Here is an 18,227-nt window from a genome sequence, read left to right on the forward strand (position 1 = left end):
TCAACCAGGTTAAAGAAGAACGCTGTCACACTTCCTTGAAAGAGAACTAAAAAAATTCCCTCTTCCCCCCCCCCCCCCGACCAGCTGGTTCCGCATTCAAGCTAACATGAAAAATACCAGTTCCTGCAGATAGACGAGACGACAGGTGATATCGCAGCTGCAAAAACAACTCTGCAATTTCAACAATTTCAAAACCTTCACTGCAGAAAATGCAACTTTTCGATTTCAAAACATATCAGGCCTGCGCTGAATACAAACTTGAGTTATTCCAAAATATCGTTTTGATCTTCCGCTGGAACGAATCTTTGCGTATGTGTCAGTAACTTGGCTGGGATTTTCCAGCTTCCTACCATGGGGCATGCGGCGAGCCAGCCAAAAGTCCATTGACATTCGGTGGAAACGGACGATTCCCAGTGGCTGCTGGGGCCAGAAAAAAAATAGCCGTTATCTTTTCCTGGGTAACTACTTATTATTAATAATGTGAAATTAACGATCCTTTTCCCTTCAAGTTTAAAGACTTTGCTGCTGGACGATCTTAAATTGGATTACTCAACTCCACATGTGACAAAAGAATGCCCACATACAAATGCATTGTTCACGGGCAACTTTGTGGAAGCATTTTTAAAAATCTCTATACCACATGTATTTTCCTGGACCTGTAAACAAGGTTCTCCTGTTTTTATGTAACTTTGAGTCAATGCTTTTGATGACATCTCCACAATGTCACTGCTGGGAAAGCAGCCAGTTCTTCATAAGTGTGGTATTTCCAGATACAACAACACCTTGCATTTACATATTTAACATAGGAAAACTTCCCAAATTGGATTTGAAGAGTTATGTTTTGAAATTTGGAATTAATTCATAGTAACATATTTTCAACAGACCTGTTTGTTACATCCTTTTGATGCTGATATTGATCTAATCTTTGAAGTGAGCATACCATGTTAAATTACAGACTTCTGGCAGATCTGGGAAATTTTACGCTTCCCGAGGGACCAGTTGTAAGAATTTTATATTTCTGGGGTATAGTTCTGAAACAAATAACTCCAGCTGGATTTTCAGCTCTGGGTTGGGAGCTTGCACAACAAAGAAATGCTAATGCCAGACTGTAAATGGTCTGTTGATTGAATATAAAAAGAATATGCATCAAATCAAAGTAATTGTGTTTCATTTTCAAAACGTGAGACCTGATAAAATTGAAATAGGCAGCATAGACTTAACCAACACTAATTGCAAAGCCAAAATGTATGGGAAAAAAACAGGAATTAAATCAATCCACTGCATGACATGCCCAGATCTTTTGTTATCTGGATCGTCAAGAGATCAGACATACAACCCAAGATGCACGTTGGAACCCTGCGGACGTCCCAACGCACTGCCTTTGAGGCTCAGGAAGTGTGAACTTCCGATGGGAAACTATCCTGCTTCTAGGAGCCTCCACCAATGTGTCCGACTCCCAAGTTAGAGTTGGAGACTTTGGATAGTCCCATGTAGTTACCTGGATAATTACCCAGGAAAGTTAGGCAGAAAAATCAGTCTGACTCCTGGGTAACAGAACTGACACCCCCCCTCCTCCCGCCACTCCACCAATCATTCACACTGACCCCCTGATTAACCCCTCAAACCCCTGATTCCCCATGTCTACACCTCCCACTGCCTCAGGAAGGCAGACAGCATTATCAGAGACACCTCCCACCCAGCCTTTGCCCTCTTCCAGACCCTTCCATCAGGCAGAAGATACAGAAGTCTGAAGACCCGCACATCCAGACATAGGAACAGCTTCTTCCCCATAGCTACTAGACTCCTCAACGACTCTCCCTCGGACTGATCTGTTCCCTGTAAGAACACTATTCACGACGCCATATGCTGCTCTTGCTCATCTATTTGCTTTGTTTGGCCTTTTATTCTGCACTGTAACCAATCACAGTTTGTCGATGTACCATTTGTCAATGTACTCTGTCAATTATTCTTTTTTTGTCTACCATGAACGTACTGCGTACGTTCCCTTGGCCGCAGAAAAATACTTTTCACTGTACTTCGGTACATGTGACAATAAATCAAATCAAAACAAAACACGGTCAGTTGAAGATTAAAAAGCTTATCATTAGTGTCACTAGTATATCACAATGTTTTGAAACAACATAGTTTTAAAGACCAAACAAATCACTTTCAGTTGTTTGTTCACAAATTTAAGTAGGTTTATTCGTAGATTTTAAGGAAAATAGCAGTATTATAACATTGTTCCATTTCCGAAACTTGATATTGGAAAAATATATATTTTATTTTCTAGCAAAACGTGCAGAGACACGAAACCATGAATCTTTTTTCTTCAAATTTCTGGAACGAAAGTGGCTCTGCTATTTATGGAATCAACCAGTTTTCCGATATGTCACCTGAAGTATTCAGAGGTGAATTGTAATTGTAACATCTCAATACAGTCAGTCTATTAATATTACTGCTTATTATGTGATTGGGCACAATGTACCACATTTTGAATAATTAATGCCAAATATGCTTGGTTTGAAAAAGCTGAAACTCACCACAATTTTAAACTCAAATGTTGCAGTTTCATCAAATATATTTATCAGATCACACCATGTGCTGAGGACCGATACCATGCTAGTGTAATGCACTGACTAGTGAATGATGCAGCATTCTGGATATCCTATTGCAATAATATACCAATATGACAATGCCATTAATAAATTAAGCTTTAACAAACTAAATGTCAAGTTAGGAATTATCGCAGCATGTTTGGTAGGTTATGACTAAGGATTGCACAAGGCAAAATTGTAATGAACCGCTCCTTATTCATCTCTCAAGAAATTAAATAATACTTTCTAAAAGCAAACTTTTGCATGGATATTTAACCTATGCTACACACCTGGTGGTGCTATTGTATTTTAATGTATTGGTCCATTTAAAAACAGAAATCTTTTAATACCCGCCGTCAAAAATCCACAGGAATGTAATATGAGCACACAGAATCATAGAATTCCGACAGTGCAGAAGGAGACCATTCAGCCCATTGAGTCTGCACTGGCCGATGAAAGAGCACCCTAACCTACGTCCACTCTCCAGCCATATCCCCGTAACCCCACCAAACCTTTTGGACACTTAAGGGGCAATTTAGCATGGCCAACTCAAGGCTGGGATTGAACCCAGGTCCCTGGCTCTATGAGACAGCAGTGCTAACCACTGTGGTACCATGCCGCCCTAACCACCGTGCCACATGGACATATAATATGACCCTCTCTGTTTGGAGTCTCTGCTCATATATTCTGATTTTCATCTGGTCATAAATAATGAAAAGATCTCAGTTTATAATTTTTCAGTATGCAGTACAAGTTACAGCACTGAAAATATACAAAAAGGCAACAGTTCTTACAGCTAGTATCTATCTCATTGTGAGTTCCTGCACCCTTACAACAAAGCTGCTGCTAGCAGATAGTGAAAACTGGTTGTCATGATATGCAGACCAACACATAATGATATACAGACAAGCAGCTAATGCAGGCAGGACACTCGGGGGTGGGATCTGACTATAAAAGACTTGAGGCACTCACACTCTGCCTCTTTCCACTGATGAACATCTAGAGAGTCAGTCAAGGGTGTTGTTACAATCTCACACCTCCACCACGTGGCTAAGAGCTAGTCTGGTTCAGTCAGACAGAGTAACCACACTTAAGTTAGCAGAGAGTCGAACTCACAGGAAACTGTGCTATTAGTTCAATAAACCTGATTGAACTAACTTCAAGGTCTGGAATATCTTTCTGATCTAAGCTGCATCCAGTTGCAGCCAGTGTTAGACCAGTGCACCTAACACAACCTGATGCCAGGAGACTACTAATTTAAGGTGGCTTACCTCAGTCCGTTCCGTGACGACCAGCGAATGTATCCCGGCACCGTGGAGAAGATTCAGGCTCCTCACCAGCTCAGGACCTCCGGCAATCTCAGTGCCAACTGGCGGATATTCAAGCAAAAGTTTCTGCTGTACTTCGAAGCCTCAGACTTCGAGGGTGCGTCTGATGCAAGAAAGATCGTGCTTCTCCTCTCAACAGCGGGTGATCAAGCCATTGAACTCTTCAACTCGTTTAACTTCACTGAAGGCCAGGACAAGACAAAGTTTCAGACCATCCTGGATAAGTTCGATAGTCACTGTGAAGTGGACACCAATGAAATCTTCGAGCACTACATATTCAAACAACGTCTTCAAGGTAAAGATGAATCTTTCAATGCCTTCTTAACTAGCCTCCACCTATTAGCGCTGTCCTGCAACTTTGGTGATATTGCTGACTCCATGGTCAGAGAGCAAATCGTGTTCGGAGTTCACTCTGACCGTCGCGATTGAAACATGTACAGTGCATGAGCACGCAAAAAATCGGTATTCCCAATACAAATCGGCTGAAAATGAGAAACTTGCCTCCCACGAGGCAGAGTGTGCAGGCCATCTCCCGGATGCAGCGCCTCAGCATTGAAGACAGCGGCCATCTCGCGCGCTTTTCCCGGAGCCCCACGCTTGCGCAATGCGAACGGGATAACGAAGCGGCCGACACCCATACTATGCAGATGCAGATGTCTGCCGACCGCACTGCGCATGTGTGACGACGTACACCGCGTCATGACGCCGACGTCTTGACGTGCCCGAACTGTGGCAACGCCTACTTAAAGGGACACTGCCCTGCAAGAGGCAGGCGATGTTTAAACTGCGGGAAGCCTGGACACCATACAGCCTTGTGCAGGTCTGCACCACCAGTCAGGGGCCAGCGCTCCCAATTCCGACGACGGTGCGTCCAGAATGTGCAATGAAGATTACAGGATTCTGATCCTGGCAGTAAACGGATCCAGAGGACAAGTGCCTGGAGTCCGCCTACCGAGTGGGCACCATTACCACACGTGAACATGCCAGACCCAACTCATCTCGCATTCAGTCTATCCTCGCTGTGGATTCGGAGGACGAATGGCGTGCGGTGATGCAGGCCAACCGCTGCTCCAACCAGTTCCAGCTGGACACAGGTGCTTCTGCCAACGTCTTCTCACAGGCAGACTTCAAACGCATCAAGAAGCCCCCCCCCCCCCCCCAAACTGGGTCAGCTTGACGGTGATGGTTAAAAAACCCTCTGGAGACCTGCACATTTGCATTGATCCCAAGGATCTCAACCAGAAGATAATGCGTGAACACTACCCCATCCCGAAGTGGGAGGAACTCACCAGTGAGATGGCCCATGCACGGTTTTTCACGATGTTAGATGCGTCACATGGATTCTGGCAAACCCAGCTGGGTGAGTCCAGCAGATGGCTCTGCACCTTCAATTCACGTTTGGCAGGTACTGCTATAACCGTATGCAGTTCGGCATCGTCTCGCCATCGGAGATATTTTATCTCATCATGGAGCAGACGATGGAGGGCATCAAAGGGGTTCGTGTGTACGTGGACGATGTCATCATATGGTCCATGACCCGTGAGGAGCATGTTTTCCGTCTCCAGCAGGTATTCCGCTGTGTCCACGCCAATGGCCTGAAGCTGAACAGAGCCAAATGTTGCTTTGGCATGACGACACTCGGTTCCTAGGAGACCAGATATAAGCTCACCACTGCACCCGTATTGGCATTTTTCGACCCAGACAGGGAAACAAAAATCTCGACATTTGCGAGCCAGGATGGCATCAGTGCGGTCCTGCTGTAACGCGATGACACTTCATCCTGGGCACCGATTGCCTACGCGACAAGGGCAATGACGCCCACCGAACAAAAGGTATGCATAAATCGAGAAGGAATGCCTGGGCCTTCTCACCGGCATTGTCACGTTTCACGACTGTGTCTACGGCCTGCCGACATTCACAGTCGAGACGGATCACAGGCCCCTGGTCCACATTATCCACAAGGACCTTAATGACATGACTCCTCGTTTGCAGCACATCCTCCTCAAACTCAGAAGGTACGACTTTGACCTGGTCTACACGCCTGGCAAGGAGCTCACCATTGCCGATCCACTATCCCGCTCCATCACCGTGCCTAGTGAACCACTGAACGTCATCCGGCAAATTGAGTCACAGGTGCAGCTGTGTGCTAGCACCCTCCCGGCATCTGATGAGAAGGTGATTCATATCCGTGAGGAGACAGCCAAAGACCCCTCTTGCAGCGTGTTATGCAACACCTAGCCAATGGCTGACAAAAAGGGCAGTGCCCTCAATTATTAAATGTAAAGGACCACCTGACGATGGTTGACGGTATCCTCCTCAAACTGGACCGGATTGTAATTCCACTCAGTCTCCAGAGCTTGGTGCTCCGTCAAATCCATGAGGGCCATCTGGATGTGGAAAAGTGCAGACGCAGAGCCAGGCAGGCTGTCTACTGGCCCGGGATCAGCCTGGACATTGCGAATATGGTCCCTAGCGGTGCGACCTGCCAATGCTTCCAGCCAGCGCAGAGTAAGGAAACACTTCAGCAGCATGAAATCGAAACCCCTCCGTGGTCCAAGGTTGGCATCGACCTCTTTCATGCAAATGGTCGTGATTACGTGTTAATCATTGATTACTTTTCCAATTACCCTGAAGTCATGAAGCTCTCAGACCTCACATCTCGGACCGTCATCAAGGCCTGTAAGGAGACGTTCTCCAGGCATGGTATCCCACTCACTGTCATGAGTGACAATGGCCCGTGCTTCAACAGCCATGAATGGTCTGTTTCCCCAGTCGTATTAGTTCAAACACGTCACTTCCAGCCCACACTAACCGCAGTCAAACGGAAAAGTTGAGAAAGGGGTGCACATCGTGAAGCAGCTCATCTGCAAGGCCGCGGATTCTACGTCTGACATTCACCTTGCGTACAGGGCGACCCCACTGTCCACTGGCATGTCACCAGCTCAATTCCTGATGAACAGGGACCTGCAAACGACACTTCCAGCCATACACGTACCCAACCTGGATCACCTCCCGGTGCTGCAGAAGGTGCAGCAACTCCAAGACCGGCAAAAACAGGGCTGTGATGCTCATGCCACCGATTTGCCCGTGTTATCCCCATCAGACACTGTTCTGGTCAAGATCCCTGATGGAGGCTGGTCAGCTCCAGCTGTCGTTGTTCGACAGGCTGCCCCCCGCTCTTATGTTGTGTGCCTGGCTGATGGTTCTGTTGTGCGACAAAACAGACGGGCACTGCGCAATGTTGCCTGCCGGCAACAACATTCTTCTCAGTTTCCTTCTGTTGTTTTGCAACTTCCTGGTACCTCGACTCACGAGGCCACCAGTCCGGCTGCAATCCCGCCCATCAAGCACTGTCGTCCCCACCACCACCTCTCCGGCGGTCAACCAGGATCAGACACAAGCCACAGAGACTGGACTTATGAACATTTGTTCTGTTTGCTATGTTCTGTGTTCTCACATTAGACCGCTGTTTTCACATGTACATATGTTCACATCCACTGCATGTATATATGTTAATATTGGCCTATTCTTGTAAATACGTTCACAAATGTCATCCAAACATTATAAAAAAGGGGAGATGTCATGATATGCAGACACACACAATGATATGCAGACAAGCAGCTAATGGACATAAGAGAAGGGGACATGATCAATAAGCAGGCAGGGCACTCAGGGGTGGGATCTGACTATAAAAGACACGAGGCACTCACACTCCGCCTCTTTCCACTGATGACCATCTAGAGAGTCAGTCAAGATTGATGTTACAATTTCACACCTCCACCACGTGGCTAAGGGCTAGTCTGGTTCAGTCAGACAGAGTAACCACACTTAAGTTAGCAGAGAGTCGAACTCACAGGAAACTGTGCTATTAGTTCAATAAACCTGATTGAACTAACTTCAAGGTCTGGAGCATCTTTCTGATCTAAGCTGCATCCAGTTGCAGCCAGTGTTAGACCAGTGTAGCTAACACGATACTGGTCATTTGAGAAACTGGCAAAACGACTTAGCAATGAACACTTTACTTTTCACTACTTTGTTGTACTATCAGACCACCAAGAACAATGTCCTTCTTGGTTTTGATACAAATACAATTGGTGAACTTATTGTCTGAATTCTTCCCAATTCATCATCTCAAGGTAATTACATCTGTAAAGTGGAATATATAGTACATGAGTACGTAGCACTAGGTGGTGCTAGATAACTTTATTCCGTCTTGCTTTCAATCGCTTTTTTTGCTGGAATGAGCACACAGGGAATCGAGCTAAAATCAACTTTGCTAAAGGTGCCGGAACTCACAAAGAGATCACTGCGTTAAAATACAACAGCACCAGCAGGCCATGCACATATGTTAAAGATCCACGCAGAAGTTTGCTTTTTGGAAATATGGGGCGAAATTCTCCGGAAACGGCGCGATGTCCGCCGACTGGCGCACAAAACGGCGCAAATCAGACTGGCATCGCGCTGCCCCAAAGGTGCGGAATGCTCCGCATCTTTGGGGGCCGAGCCCCAACATTGAGGGGCTAGGTCGGCGCCGGATGAATTTCCGCCCTGCCAGCTGGCGGAAAAGGCCTTTGGTGCCCCGCCAGCTGGCGCGGAAATTACATCTCCGGGTGGCGCATGCGCAGGAGCGTCAGCGGCCGCTGACGGCATTCCCGCGCATGCGCAGTGGAGGGAGTCTCTTCCGCCTCCACCATGGTGGAGACCGTGGCGGAGGCGGAAGGGAAAGAGTGCCCCCCCGGCACAGGCCCGCCCGCGGATCGGTGGGCCCCGATCGCCACCTGGGGCCAGATCGCCCCGTGCCCCCCCCAGGACCCCGGAGCCCGCCCGCGCCGCCTTGTCCCGCCGGTAAGGTAGGTGGTTTAATTTACGCCGGCGGAACAGGCATTTTAGCGGCGGGACTTCGGCCCATCCGGACCGGAGAATCGAGCGGGGGGGAGGGGGCCGCCAACCGGACCGGCGCGATACCCGCCCCCGCCGAATCTCCAGTGCCGGAGACTTCGGCAATCGGCGGGGGTGGGATTCACACCAGCCCCCAGCGATTCTCCGACCCGGCGGGGGGTCGGAGAATCTCACCCATGATTTCATTTCTTTACAGACGAATATGGACTAATTAGGATGTTTGAAATGATATGTTCTCATTTTAATAAAGATTGCTATGAAGCAGGAAGGAAAAAATAATATTTTGTAATTAAACCTACAGCAACATATTTAGGTTCAAGATCAGTACAACTTCCCAAATACACATTATTTTCCAAGAATGCCAAGAAGCTACCTTTACCACCAAAATTTGACTGGAGGGACAAGAATGTTGTTACACCTGTGCGAAATCAGGAATCGGTAAGTTTCTATTTCTCCTTAAATGGATGAACATTAAAAATTCTTTGTAATCAAAAGTTATTTCAGCAACGCTGCCAGCACAGATATTGGACACATTCAGGAGAGCACAGACCAATCAGGGTCAGTCAATACAGATTCCGAAAGGAATGGTTGTTCTTGACAAACCTATGGAATTCATTTAGAAAATCTGAGGATACGTAAAAGAATTATCAGCCACATGGTTTATCCATGTTTCTTTAAATTGCTAGGGTATGATATGTGAGGTCTTATGATACAGTGGGCAGTGTCTCAGTCAGAAGCTCTGGCTTCAAGTCCTACTGCAGGACTTCATGGCTGAAGAAGATACATTCATAACATGGAGAAACGGATTGATTAGCAACTTGTAAATCCTTTCAACTTTTGGCAGGTGGTAGAAAGATTCCTGGTCAGCAATATGATGAAAATCACTATCAGTAGTTCCAGACTGCAAACATGCATGTAAAAAAGGGTGGTGGTGGTGGTGGGGGGGGGGGGGGGGGGGGGGCTGTTTGAAGAAGGCAGTGTGAGGGCAAAGGAAACAAATGACATTGCTGGCATTCAACAGGAATCTCAAAAGAGCAGGCAAGGGCCTCCTCTGCTGTGTGATTCTCATGTTTCTTTTACTGCACACTATCAATATAACAAGACACTTTTGTTTTGTAGATTAGAAACAACTGGACAGGATAATATTACCAGCTATATTTTAGCTTTGGTATTGTTTCTCATAAAGTATAAAACAACAAATGTGTGTGAAATTATCCAATAGAATTTGATTTCCATTGTTAGCCAAGCAGCTAACTCAGCCTTTTTGGAACTTGACTGACCTTAAAGATGGGCTCTCCTCATAGGGAGCGTGGGCAGGATGAGGGCAGTGGTCTTACAACTTTTTCATCAATCAGTGATTTATTAGTAGGCTTAACAATGCAAAGAATGGATTCTTGGTAACTATGTCAGAGTGGGCTCAAATGGATAGGAAAATTCTAACATGATTAAGTATTGATATATGCAGGGAGCAGATGAGAAACAGAACTGCTCTCTTGAGCTCCACAGGAAAAATGTGGGCTGCTCGCACCCTGGGCTGCCACCACTCCAGCATGGTCAACTTCCAGATCTATCTGGCTGCCAACTGGGAGAGCCAGTGTTAGCTGATTGAGTAAAAATAGAATGCACCACTACTAGAAGAGTCCATGTTTGAACTTTACTTATCTGAATGTCCCAGCTTGTAAGTTTGCAGGAAGCAGCTTCTCTCCCAAGTCACTGCCCCTCTATTATCCCATCCCTTTATTCTATCTTTCATTAAAATGCAAGGATATTCCTATTCATTTTCTGTACTCTGGCCTCTTTTACCTTACATCTTTGGTCTTTTTTCCGCTTCAATTTTGTATTCAGACCAAGCCTTTGATTCAAAAACCTAGACTCAGATCCTGACTCCAGACCTCCTATTTTCCCCTTCCCTTTGGTATTTGATCCTCTCACCTGGCCTCTGATCTCATCCCGTCTGAACCATAGAAATCCTACAGTGCAGAAGGAGGCCACTTTGCTCATCAAGTCTGCACTGACCCTCTGAAAGAGCACCCTTCCTAGGCTAACGTCCCCACCCAATCTCCGTAACCCCACCTAACCTGCACATCTTTACTGTGGGAGCACCTGGAGGAAACCCACACACACATGGGGAGAAAGTACAAAGTCTACAAAGACAGTCACCCAAGACTGGAATTGAACCCCGGGTTCCTGGTGCTTTGAGGCTGCAGTGCTAACCACTGTGCCGCCCTTGTCACAGCTCTAGCCGCCCATCCTACTCCACCTTCCGCTTCCGGTGAATGGGTGACAACAGCCCTCTGGAACCAGGACCAACGGGTTATTCTGAAAAGTTGTTCTTTATTTTTGCTTTCCAAAAATATTCTGATGGCTGCAACCTTCAAAATAATCCCAATCAAAACAAATGATTGGGGCAGCACGGTAGCACAATGGTTAGCACAGTTGCTTCACAGCGCCTGGGTCCCAGGTTCGATTCCCGGCTTGGGTCACTGTCTGTGCGGAGTCTGCACGTTCTCCCTGTGTCTGCGTGGGTTTCCTCCGGGTGCTCCGGTTTCCTCCCACAGTCCAAAGATGTGCAGGTTAGGTGGATTGGCCGTGCTAAATTGCCCTTAGTGTCCAAAAAGGTTAGGTGGGGTTACTGGGTGGGGATAGGGTGAAGGTGTGGGGCTTAAATGGGGTGCTCTTTACAGGGGCCAGTGCAGACTTGATGAGCCGAATGGCCTCTTTCTGCACTTTAAATTCCAGGATTGGAAAGAAAAGTTCAATTATGAATAATCCTGTATTATGACTGTCGGTAAAATTCTAGCCAGAAGAACAGTTGTATGAAGGCCTATTAGATATTAGTATATACTGCAGTAGAGAATAAAGAACCTAAAGAATACAGTGTTGTGGAAATGGGGGCTGGTTTAGTTCCATTGGCTGGATAGCTGGTTTGTGATGCAGGGCAAGGCCAACAGTGTGGGTTCAATTCCCATACTGGCTGAGTTTATTTATGAAGGCACTGCCTTCTCAACCTTCCCCTCAGCTGAAGTGTGGGCGATCTTCAGGTTTGCCTCAAAGGGGAAAGCAGCCTATGGTCATCTGGGATAATGGCTACTTTACTTTTAGTTATTGAAATAGATTTTTTAATCTTAGCAGCACAGTGGTACCTTATAAGGTATTCAGAATCCGAAAGCTAGCATTTTGTAACTTTTTAAGATTTAAAATTGCACACTGACGGTGAGGTTTGGCATTTCATGAAATCTTTCCTCCCTTGAATCTTCTTTTCAATAAATCAACACTTTTTATGGTCTGCCCCTTGGAGCCAGATGAATAGAATGATTTGAAGCATTCATTGCTTACTATGATACGCCTCGTGTACCATTATCTCCTAGTTCCTTGCCAATGATTAGTTCCAAATGAATATTTTTGTTATTAAATACAATAGTTTAATAGCCTTATTTGTTAAAGAACCATAACGCATTTGTCATTCTGTTGGGTTACTTCTTTGGCAAATTTATCTCAGTCTGGTGCCAACATTTTCAATTATGGACATGGAAGTGTGCTCAAGTGAATCATTTTTCTGCTAAAGCACTTATTGGGATTAAACGTTTTAGGTTCCGAAGAATGCTTCCAACATGTCCAGAAAATATGGGGGGGGGGGTTCCCAAACGTAAGTCAACTGAATTTCCACGTCGTACTTGGATAATATAAAATGCTACCCTTTTACTTTAAAAGGCTGCTGGACTGTGTTGATGTGCCAATAATGATGTGAAAATCCTAAAGGTTTTCATTGCAAACTTTTTTTTTTGCTCTTTTGACCTCTTCGGTGCCAGAAAAGGTGAAAGGTTACTTACAAGCACTATCAGAGTATCATTGATAACCCTGATTTAATGTTTCCTTGGGTTTCCTCCGGGTGCTCCAGTTTCTTCCCACAAGTCCCGAAGATGTGCTTGTTAGGTAATTTGGACATTCTGAATTCTTCCTGTGTACCCAAGCAGGCGCCGGAATGTGGCAACTAGGGGCTTTTCACAGTAACTTCATTGCAGTGTTAATGTATGCCTACTTGTGACAATAAAGATTATTCTTCTTAAACTTTCAGCATTTATATTTGATGTATATATTTATTTTTAAAATGTAATCTCACAAGTCCAGAAAATGAATCTTATTGGGAGCAAGCTACGTTAGGCAATTGTCAGGCTAATCTCTGCTTATTTTTGTGTTGTAGTGTGGTGGATGTTGGGCATTCAGTGTTGTGGAGAGTATTGAATCTTCATGTGCGATCAAAGGAAGGCAACTGGAGCTGCTGAGCGCACAAGAAGTTATAGATTGTTCTTATAGGGATGCTGGTTGCAAAGGCGGCTCACCTATCAATGCCCTGATATGGCTAAATCAGGTTGGTAGCAATATTTGGTAAATTGCCAGTGTTTATTTGCCAATGATTTTGTAGCAGTACCTTTTATAGATTATGAAAATGACGAGCAAGCAAAGACCAACTGGTTTATTAAGCTCACTGCACACTCATGATAGCTGGAGCATTTTGACAGAACACTTGCTAATCCTTCCTCCCTGCACTCCTGGGAGAGATGATAAAACAGACAGAAGGCCAATCAGGAGGGAAAAAAAACGTCTCCTCTCTCACCTTCTCCAGTGATTATATTGACCATGCTTCTGTTCAATGTTGTCCGTTTAATTCTAGTAAACTGCAATCTGCCCCAGCCAAGAACCTATCCATTTCTCTCTTGCAGGGATATAGAGAGTCAACAGGCACACCCCCAGTCAGCAATGCATTCCAGAGGATCACTGCTGTCTGGGAAAAGAAGAACAGATGTCTATTCCTACTCCTACATAATTTTAAATGCACATCACCTGGTCTTTCTCAGAATGTCAAACTGCGATGATCTAACAGTTTGCACACAAACATTCTTTTCATCATTCGCTATGGGCAGGATTTTCCCACTTCGTCCATGGTGGGACCCGTTGTGCGCAAGAATGGAAGATTTGGCATTCCAGTCAAAACTCCATTCACTTTCAGCGGCACCGGAAAATCTCAGCTGTGAACGTGGAGGGAAGATTTTTGCCTATATCGCTGATCAGGTCATCTCTGGGTTAAAAAGTAAATTTCCACTATCAAATTGGTCCATTATGATTTAAGTAACAGCTATGGGCAGAATATATGACTGTACTAAATGGACATCAGCAGTACTTAAAGTATCTGGAAAACCATGCATTTATTTGGTCTTGTCTGTCCTTTTCGGCAGTTTCCTTGGCTTGTGTTTGGCAGCCCATATTTTACACACTGGCCAATAAACGCTTGGCAATCCATCAGGTGGCCTGTGTGCCTCCTGTCAGTGCCTCTCCACAGCAGTGAGACTACACTCCTGTGAGATTCTTCGAACCTGCATATTGCCTCTCCAATTTTCGAAACTACCTTAAAAACTAACATGGCCAGAATTCTCCGACCGTTAATGCCGATGGCGGAATTCTCTGGTCCCGCTGGGAGCGCACCTCCTCCCGTGGGTTCCCCGGAGGAATGGGGGGACTTCAATGGGAAATCGCATTGACAGCGGCAGAGAATCCTGCCACCAGCGAATGGCATGCCACCTCCCGCCACTGGAAAACACACTTAGGGAGGCTGGAGAATCCCATCCCATATTTAATAGATGTCATTTGTGTTTGAATCCATAGCAGTGCATAAACTTGCATTCAGAAGCTTAAATAGGCATTGATATGTAAGGAGCACAAAATCTGTTTATGGTACATTGCTGGAAAAAGGATTCTGACTGAACTGAGGTGCATTCACTATATCATTACCCAGAGTTGAATAATACACTGAAGGTAATTAGAGATGGAAAGGTTTGCCGGTTCTCCAAATAATGTGACATTTGTTGTCAGAGTCCTGAAAATGGTGTACCCTCTCCCTTTTTTTAAAGAAGAAAAACTAAATTTACTACTGGAGTAAAGAGTACACTGAACAGGAGCAGGAGTAGACACAGCCCATCGCGCCTGCTCCGCCATTCAATATAGTCATGATTGATCTTGGATTTCAACTCCATTTTCCCACCTACTCCCTTTATCTCTTGATTCCCCGAGAGACCAAATATCCATCCACCCCAACCTTAAATGTATTCGATGAAGGAGCACTCACAACCCTCTGTGGTAGAGAGTTCTAAAGATTCACAACCATTTGCGTGAAGTGATTTCTCCTCATCATAGTCCTAAAATATCCCTTATCCTGGGACTGTGCCCCCATGTTTTAGATTCTACAGCCAGTGGAAACAATCTCGCACTGTAAACTCCTTCAGAATCTTTCAAAGAGATCACCTCTCATTCTTGTAAACTCTAAGGAATATGAGCCCTATTTACCCAGCCTCTCATCATAGGAAAAGCCTCTCATCCGGGGGGCTAATTTAGTGAATCTTCACTGTACTGCCTCCAATACAAGTATATCTTAAATGCGGAGACGAGGATGGGCTTAAAATCAAAGTTCTAAACTAAGAGAAGGCTGATTTTAATGATATCAGATGTGACCAGAGTGGATTGTGAGGAGGCATTTTTCGGTAATCTGTGACAGAACAGTGGGATGCATTCAAGAAGGAAATAGGAAGAGTACAGGGCCAACATGTTCCAATCAGGAAAAAAGGTGGGACCAAAAAACCCAGTGAACCCGGGATAGAGGGATATACAGCATTGGATAAAGAGAAAAATAGAAGCTTATGGCAGATATCAAAGGTTCAAAATAGCAGACGCCCTCGAGGAGTATAGAACGTGCAAGAAGAAACTAAAAAAGGAAATTGCGAGAGTAAAAAAGGGCCATGGAAAGGATACTTGCAGGTAAAATAAAGGAAAAGTACATTAAGGACAAAAGGATAACTAGGGAAAGAATAGGGCCCATTAAAAACCACAGTGGTAATTTGTGTGTGGAGCCAGAGGACGTTAATAAGGTTTTAAGTGGATACTTCGTGCCGATATTCACTAGTGAGAGAGATGATGTGGGTATAGAAATCAGGGAGAACTGTCATAAAATTAAAGATATTAACATAGACAGAGAGAAGGTTCTGAGTGGTCTGGCAGGCTTAAAAGTAGACAAATTTCCAAGGCCAGATTAAATGTATCCCAAGCTGTTGAGTGAGGCAAGGGAGGAAATAGCAGGGGCTCGGACAATAATTTTCAATTCCTCTCTGGCCACAGGAGGGGTGCCAGAGAGCTGGAGAATAGCCAATGTGGTACCATTATTCAAGAAGGGAGGACGGTCGAAACCAGTAAACTATCGGCCGGTCAGTCTATCCTCAGTGATGGGGGAATTAATGGAAGCAATTCTGAGAGGCAGAATAAATCTGCCTTTGGAGAGGCAGGGATTAATCAAGAACAGTCAGCGTGGTTTTGTTGAGGAGAGGTCATGTCTGACCAACTTGATTGAATTTTTCGAAGACGTGACCAGGTGTGTCGATGAGGACAATGTATTTGACTTCAGCAAAGCATTTGCTGAGGTCCCACATGGGAGACTGGCAACAAAGGTAAGAGCCCATGGGTCCAAGGAGATTTGGTAAATTGGATCCAGAATTGGCTGACTGGCAGGATACGAGGGTGATGGTCAAAGGGTGTTTTCTGACTGGAAGCCTGTGTCCAGTGAGGTCCATAGGGATCAGTGTTGGGGCCACTTCTGTTTGTAGTTTATAAAAATGATTTGGACTTGAATGTAAGAGGGTTGATCAGTAATTTTGCAGATTATACAATAATCGGTGGGGTGGTGAATAGTAAGGATGATAAGCTTTATATTGCAGGAGGATATAGATGGGCTGATCAGTGGCAGATGGAATTCAACCCCAATAAGCGTGAGGTGATCCACTTTGGCAGGAGGTGATGTACTTGGGCAGGACAAACAAGGCAAGGGAATACATGATAAACAGCAGGACCCTGGGAAGCACCAAGGATCAGAGGGACCTTGGTGTGCATGTACACCGGTCCCTAAAGGTAGCAGTGCAGGTGAATACAGTGGGTAAGAAGGCATATGGTATACTTGCCTTTATTAACTGAGGCATGGAGTTTAAGAACAGGGAGGTTACGCTGCAACTGTATAAAATGCTGGTTAGGCCACAGCTAGAGTATTGTGTGCAGTTCTGGAGTCTACATTATAGGAGGGATGTGATAGCACTGGAACGGGTGGAGAGGTGATTTACCAGGATGTTGTCTGGGCTGGAGCATTTTAGCTATGACGAGCAGGCAGATGAGCAGAGGGAATTTTGGGATCTGGAACGTCAGGGCCCTCATGGACAACCTCAACAGCAACAGACCTGAACCTTGCACCGCCATCATAGCCTGGGAACTCCACCGCCACAACATTGACATCGCTGCCCTGAATGAGACACAACTGACAGGAGATGACCAACTTAAAGAATAAGGTGGCAGATATACCTTCTTCTGGAACGACAAACCAGAAGTAGAACGCCGTCTCTATGGGGTCGGCTTCGCCGTAAAAAATGAGCTGGTCAGACATCTCAACCAAGCCCCCTGAGGGATTAACAAACAGCTCTTGACCCTATGGCTCACCCTGGCTGAGAAACAGCACGTGGCAGCTGTCAGTGCCTACACCCAACCTTAGATGCAACGGATGGGACAAAAGAGGCATTCTACTGCAGCCTCAACCAATCACTGCCCCGCATCCCAAAGGGAGACAAGTTGATGCTCATCGACATTCTCTGCTAGAGTCAGGAAGGATGCAAACCTTTGAAAAGGCATGTTAGGCAGGGGAGGTGCAGGTAAACAAACGCCAATGGAGTCCAGACAAATGTTTAGAACATGACCTGGGCATCACAAACACCCTGATCTTCCAGAGGGACAAGCAGAAGATCTCATGACAACACCCTTGCTCCAAGCACTGCCACCTAATAGACTATATCATCGTCTGGGGAACCAATGACTGCTGCACTGACGACTGACTAATCCGCTCTACCATCTCCATCACCCTGGCCCCAAACCGACACAGGCAGGAGATTCAATGTCGCTGGACTCAAAGACCCCGAGAAGAAAGAGCTACTCAGCCGGCACCTCACAGCTAACCTGGCAACATCCAAGGAGCCAGAGTCCACAGCGCCTGGTCCGCCTTAAAAGCCGCCATAGTCAGCAGCTGCGAGGAGAATCTCGGGCTCTCGACCAGGAAACACCAAGACTGGTTCAGCGAGACCGATCAGGAGATCCAGGATCTCCTTGACCACAAACGCAAGGCATTCCTGATCAGGCAGCTCCCACAAAATCCCGTGAGAGGAAACAAGCCTACAGGCAACTGCAGGCCGAGGTGCAATAAAGAATCTGTGACCTAAAGAACAGATGGTCGGTGGAAAGAGCACAGGAGACTCAGCAGCTCACTGACAACCATGATGTGCGCACGATGTTCTTCAACACAATCAAAACCATCCACGGTTCAAGTACCAAG

General features: G+C 45.8%; 1 protein-coding gene across 1 annotated transcript in view; it reads left to right on the top strand.

The window, feature by feature from the left end:
• Positions 1-18,227, top strand: part of ctso (cathepsin O) — a 99,998-nt gene that overhangs the window by 14,155 nt on the left and 67,616 nt on the right. Inside the window, exons 2-4 of the mRNA XM_072495798.1 lie at positions 2,291-2,408; positions 9,123-9,259; positions 13,023-13,190. Of these exons, the coding sequence (XP_072351899.1) occupies positions 2,291-2,408; positions 9,123-9,259; positions 13,023-13,190 (423 nt within the window). The remainder of the gene's footprint in view (positions 1-2,290; positions 2,409-9,122; positions 9,260-13,022; positions 13,191-18,227) is intronic.

The sequence above is a fragment of the Scyliorhinus torazame genome, chromosome 3 (assembly GCF_047496885.1).
Source record: "Scyliorhinus torazame isolate Kashiwa2021f chromosome 3, sScyTor2.1, whole genome shotgun sequence".
NCBI lineage: Eukaryota > Metazoa > Chordata > Chondrichthyes > Carcharhiniformes > Scyliorhinidae > Scyliorhinus > Scyliorhinus torazame.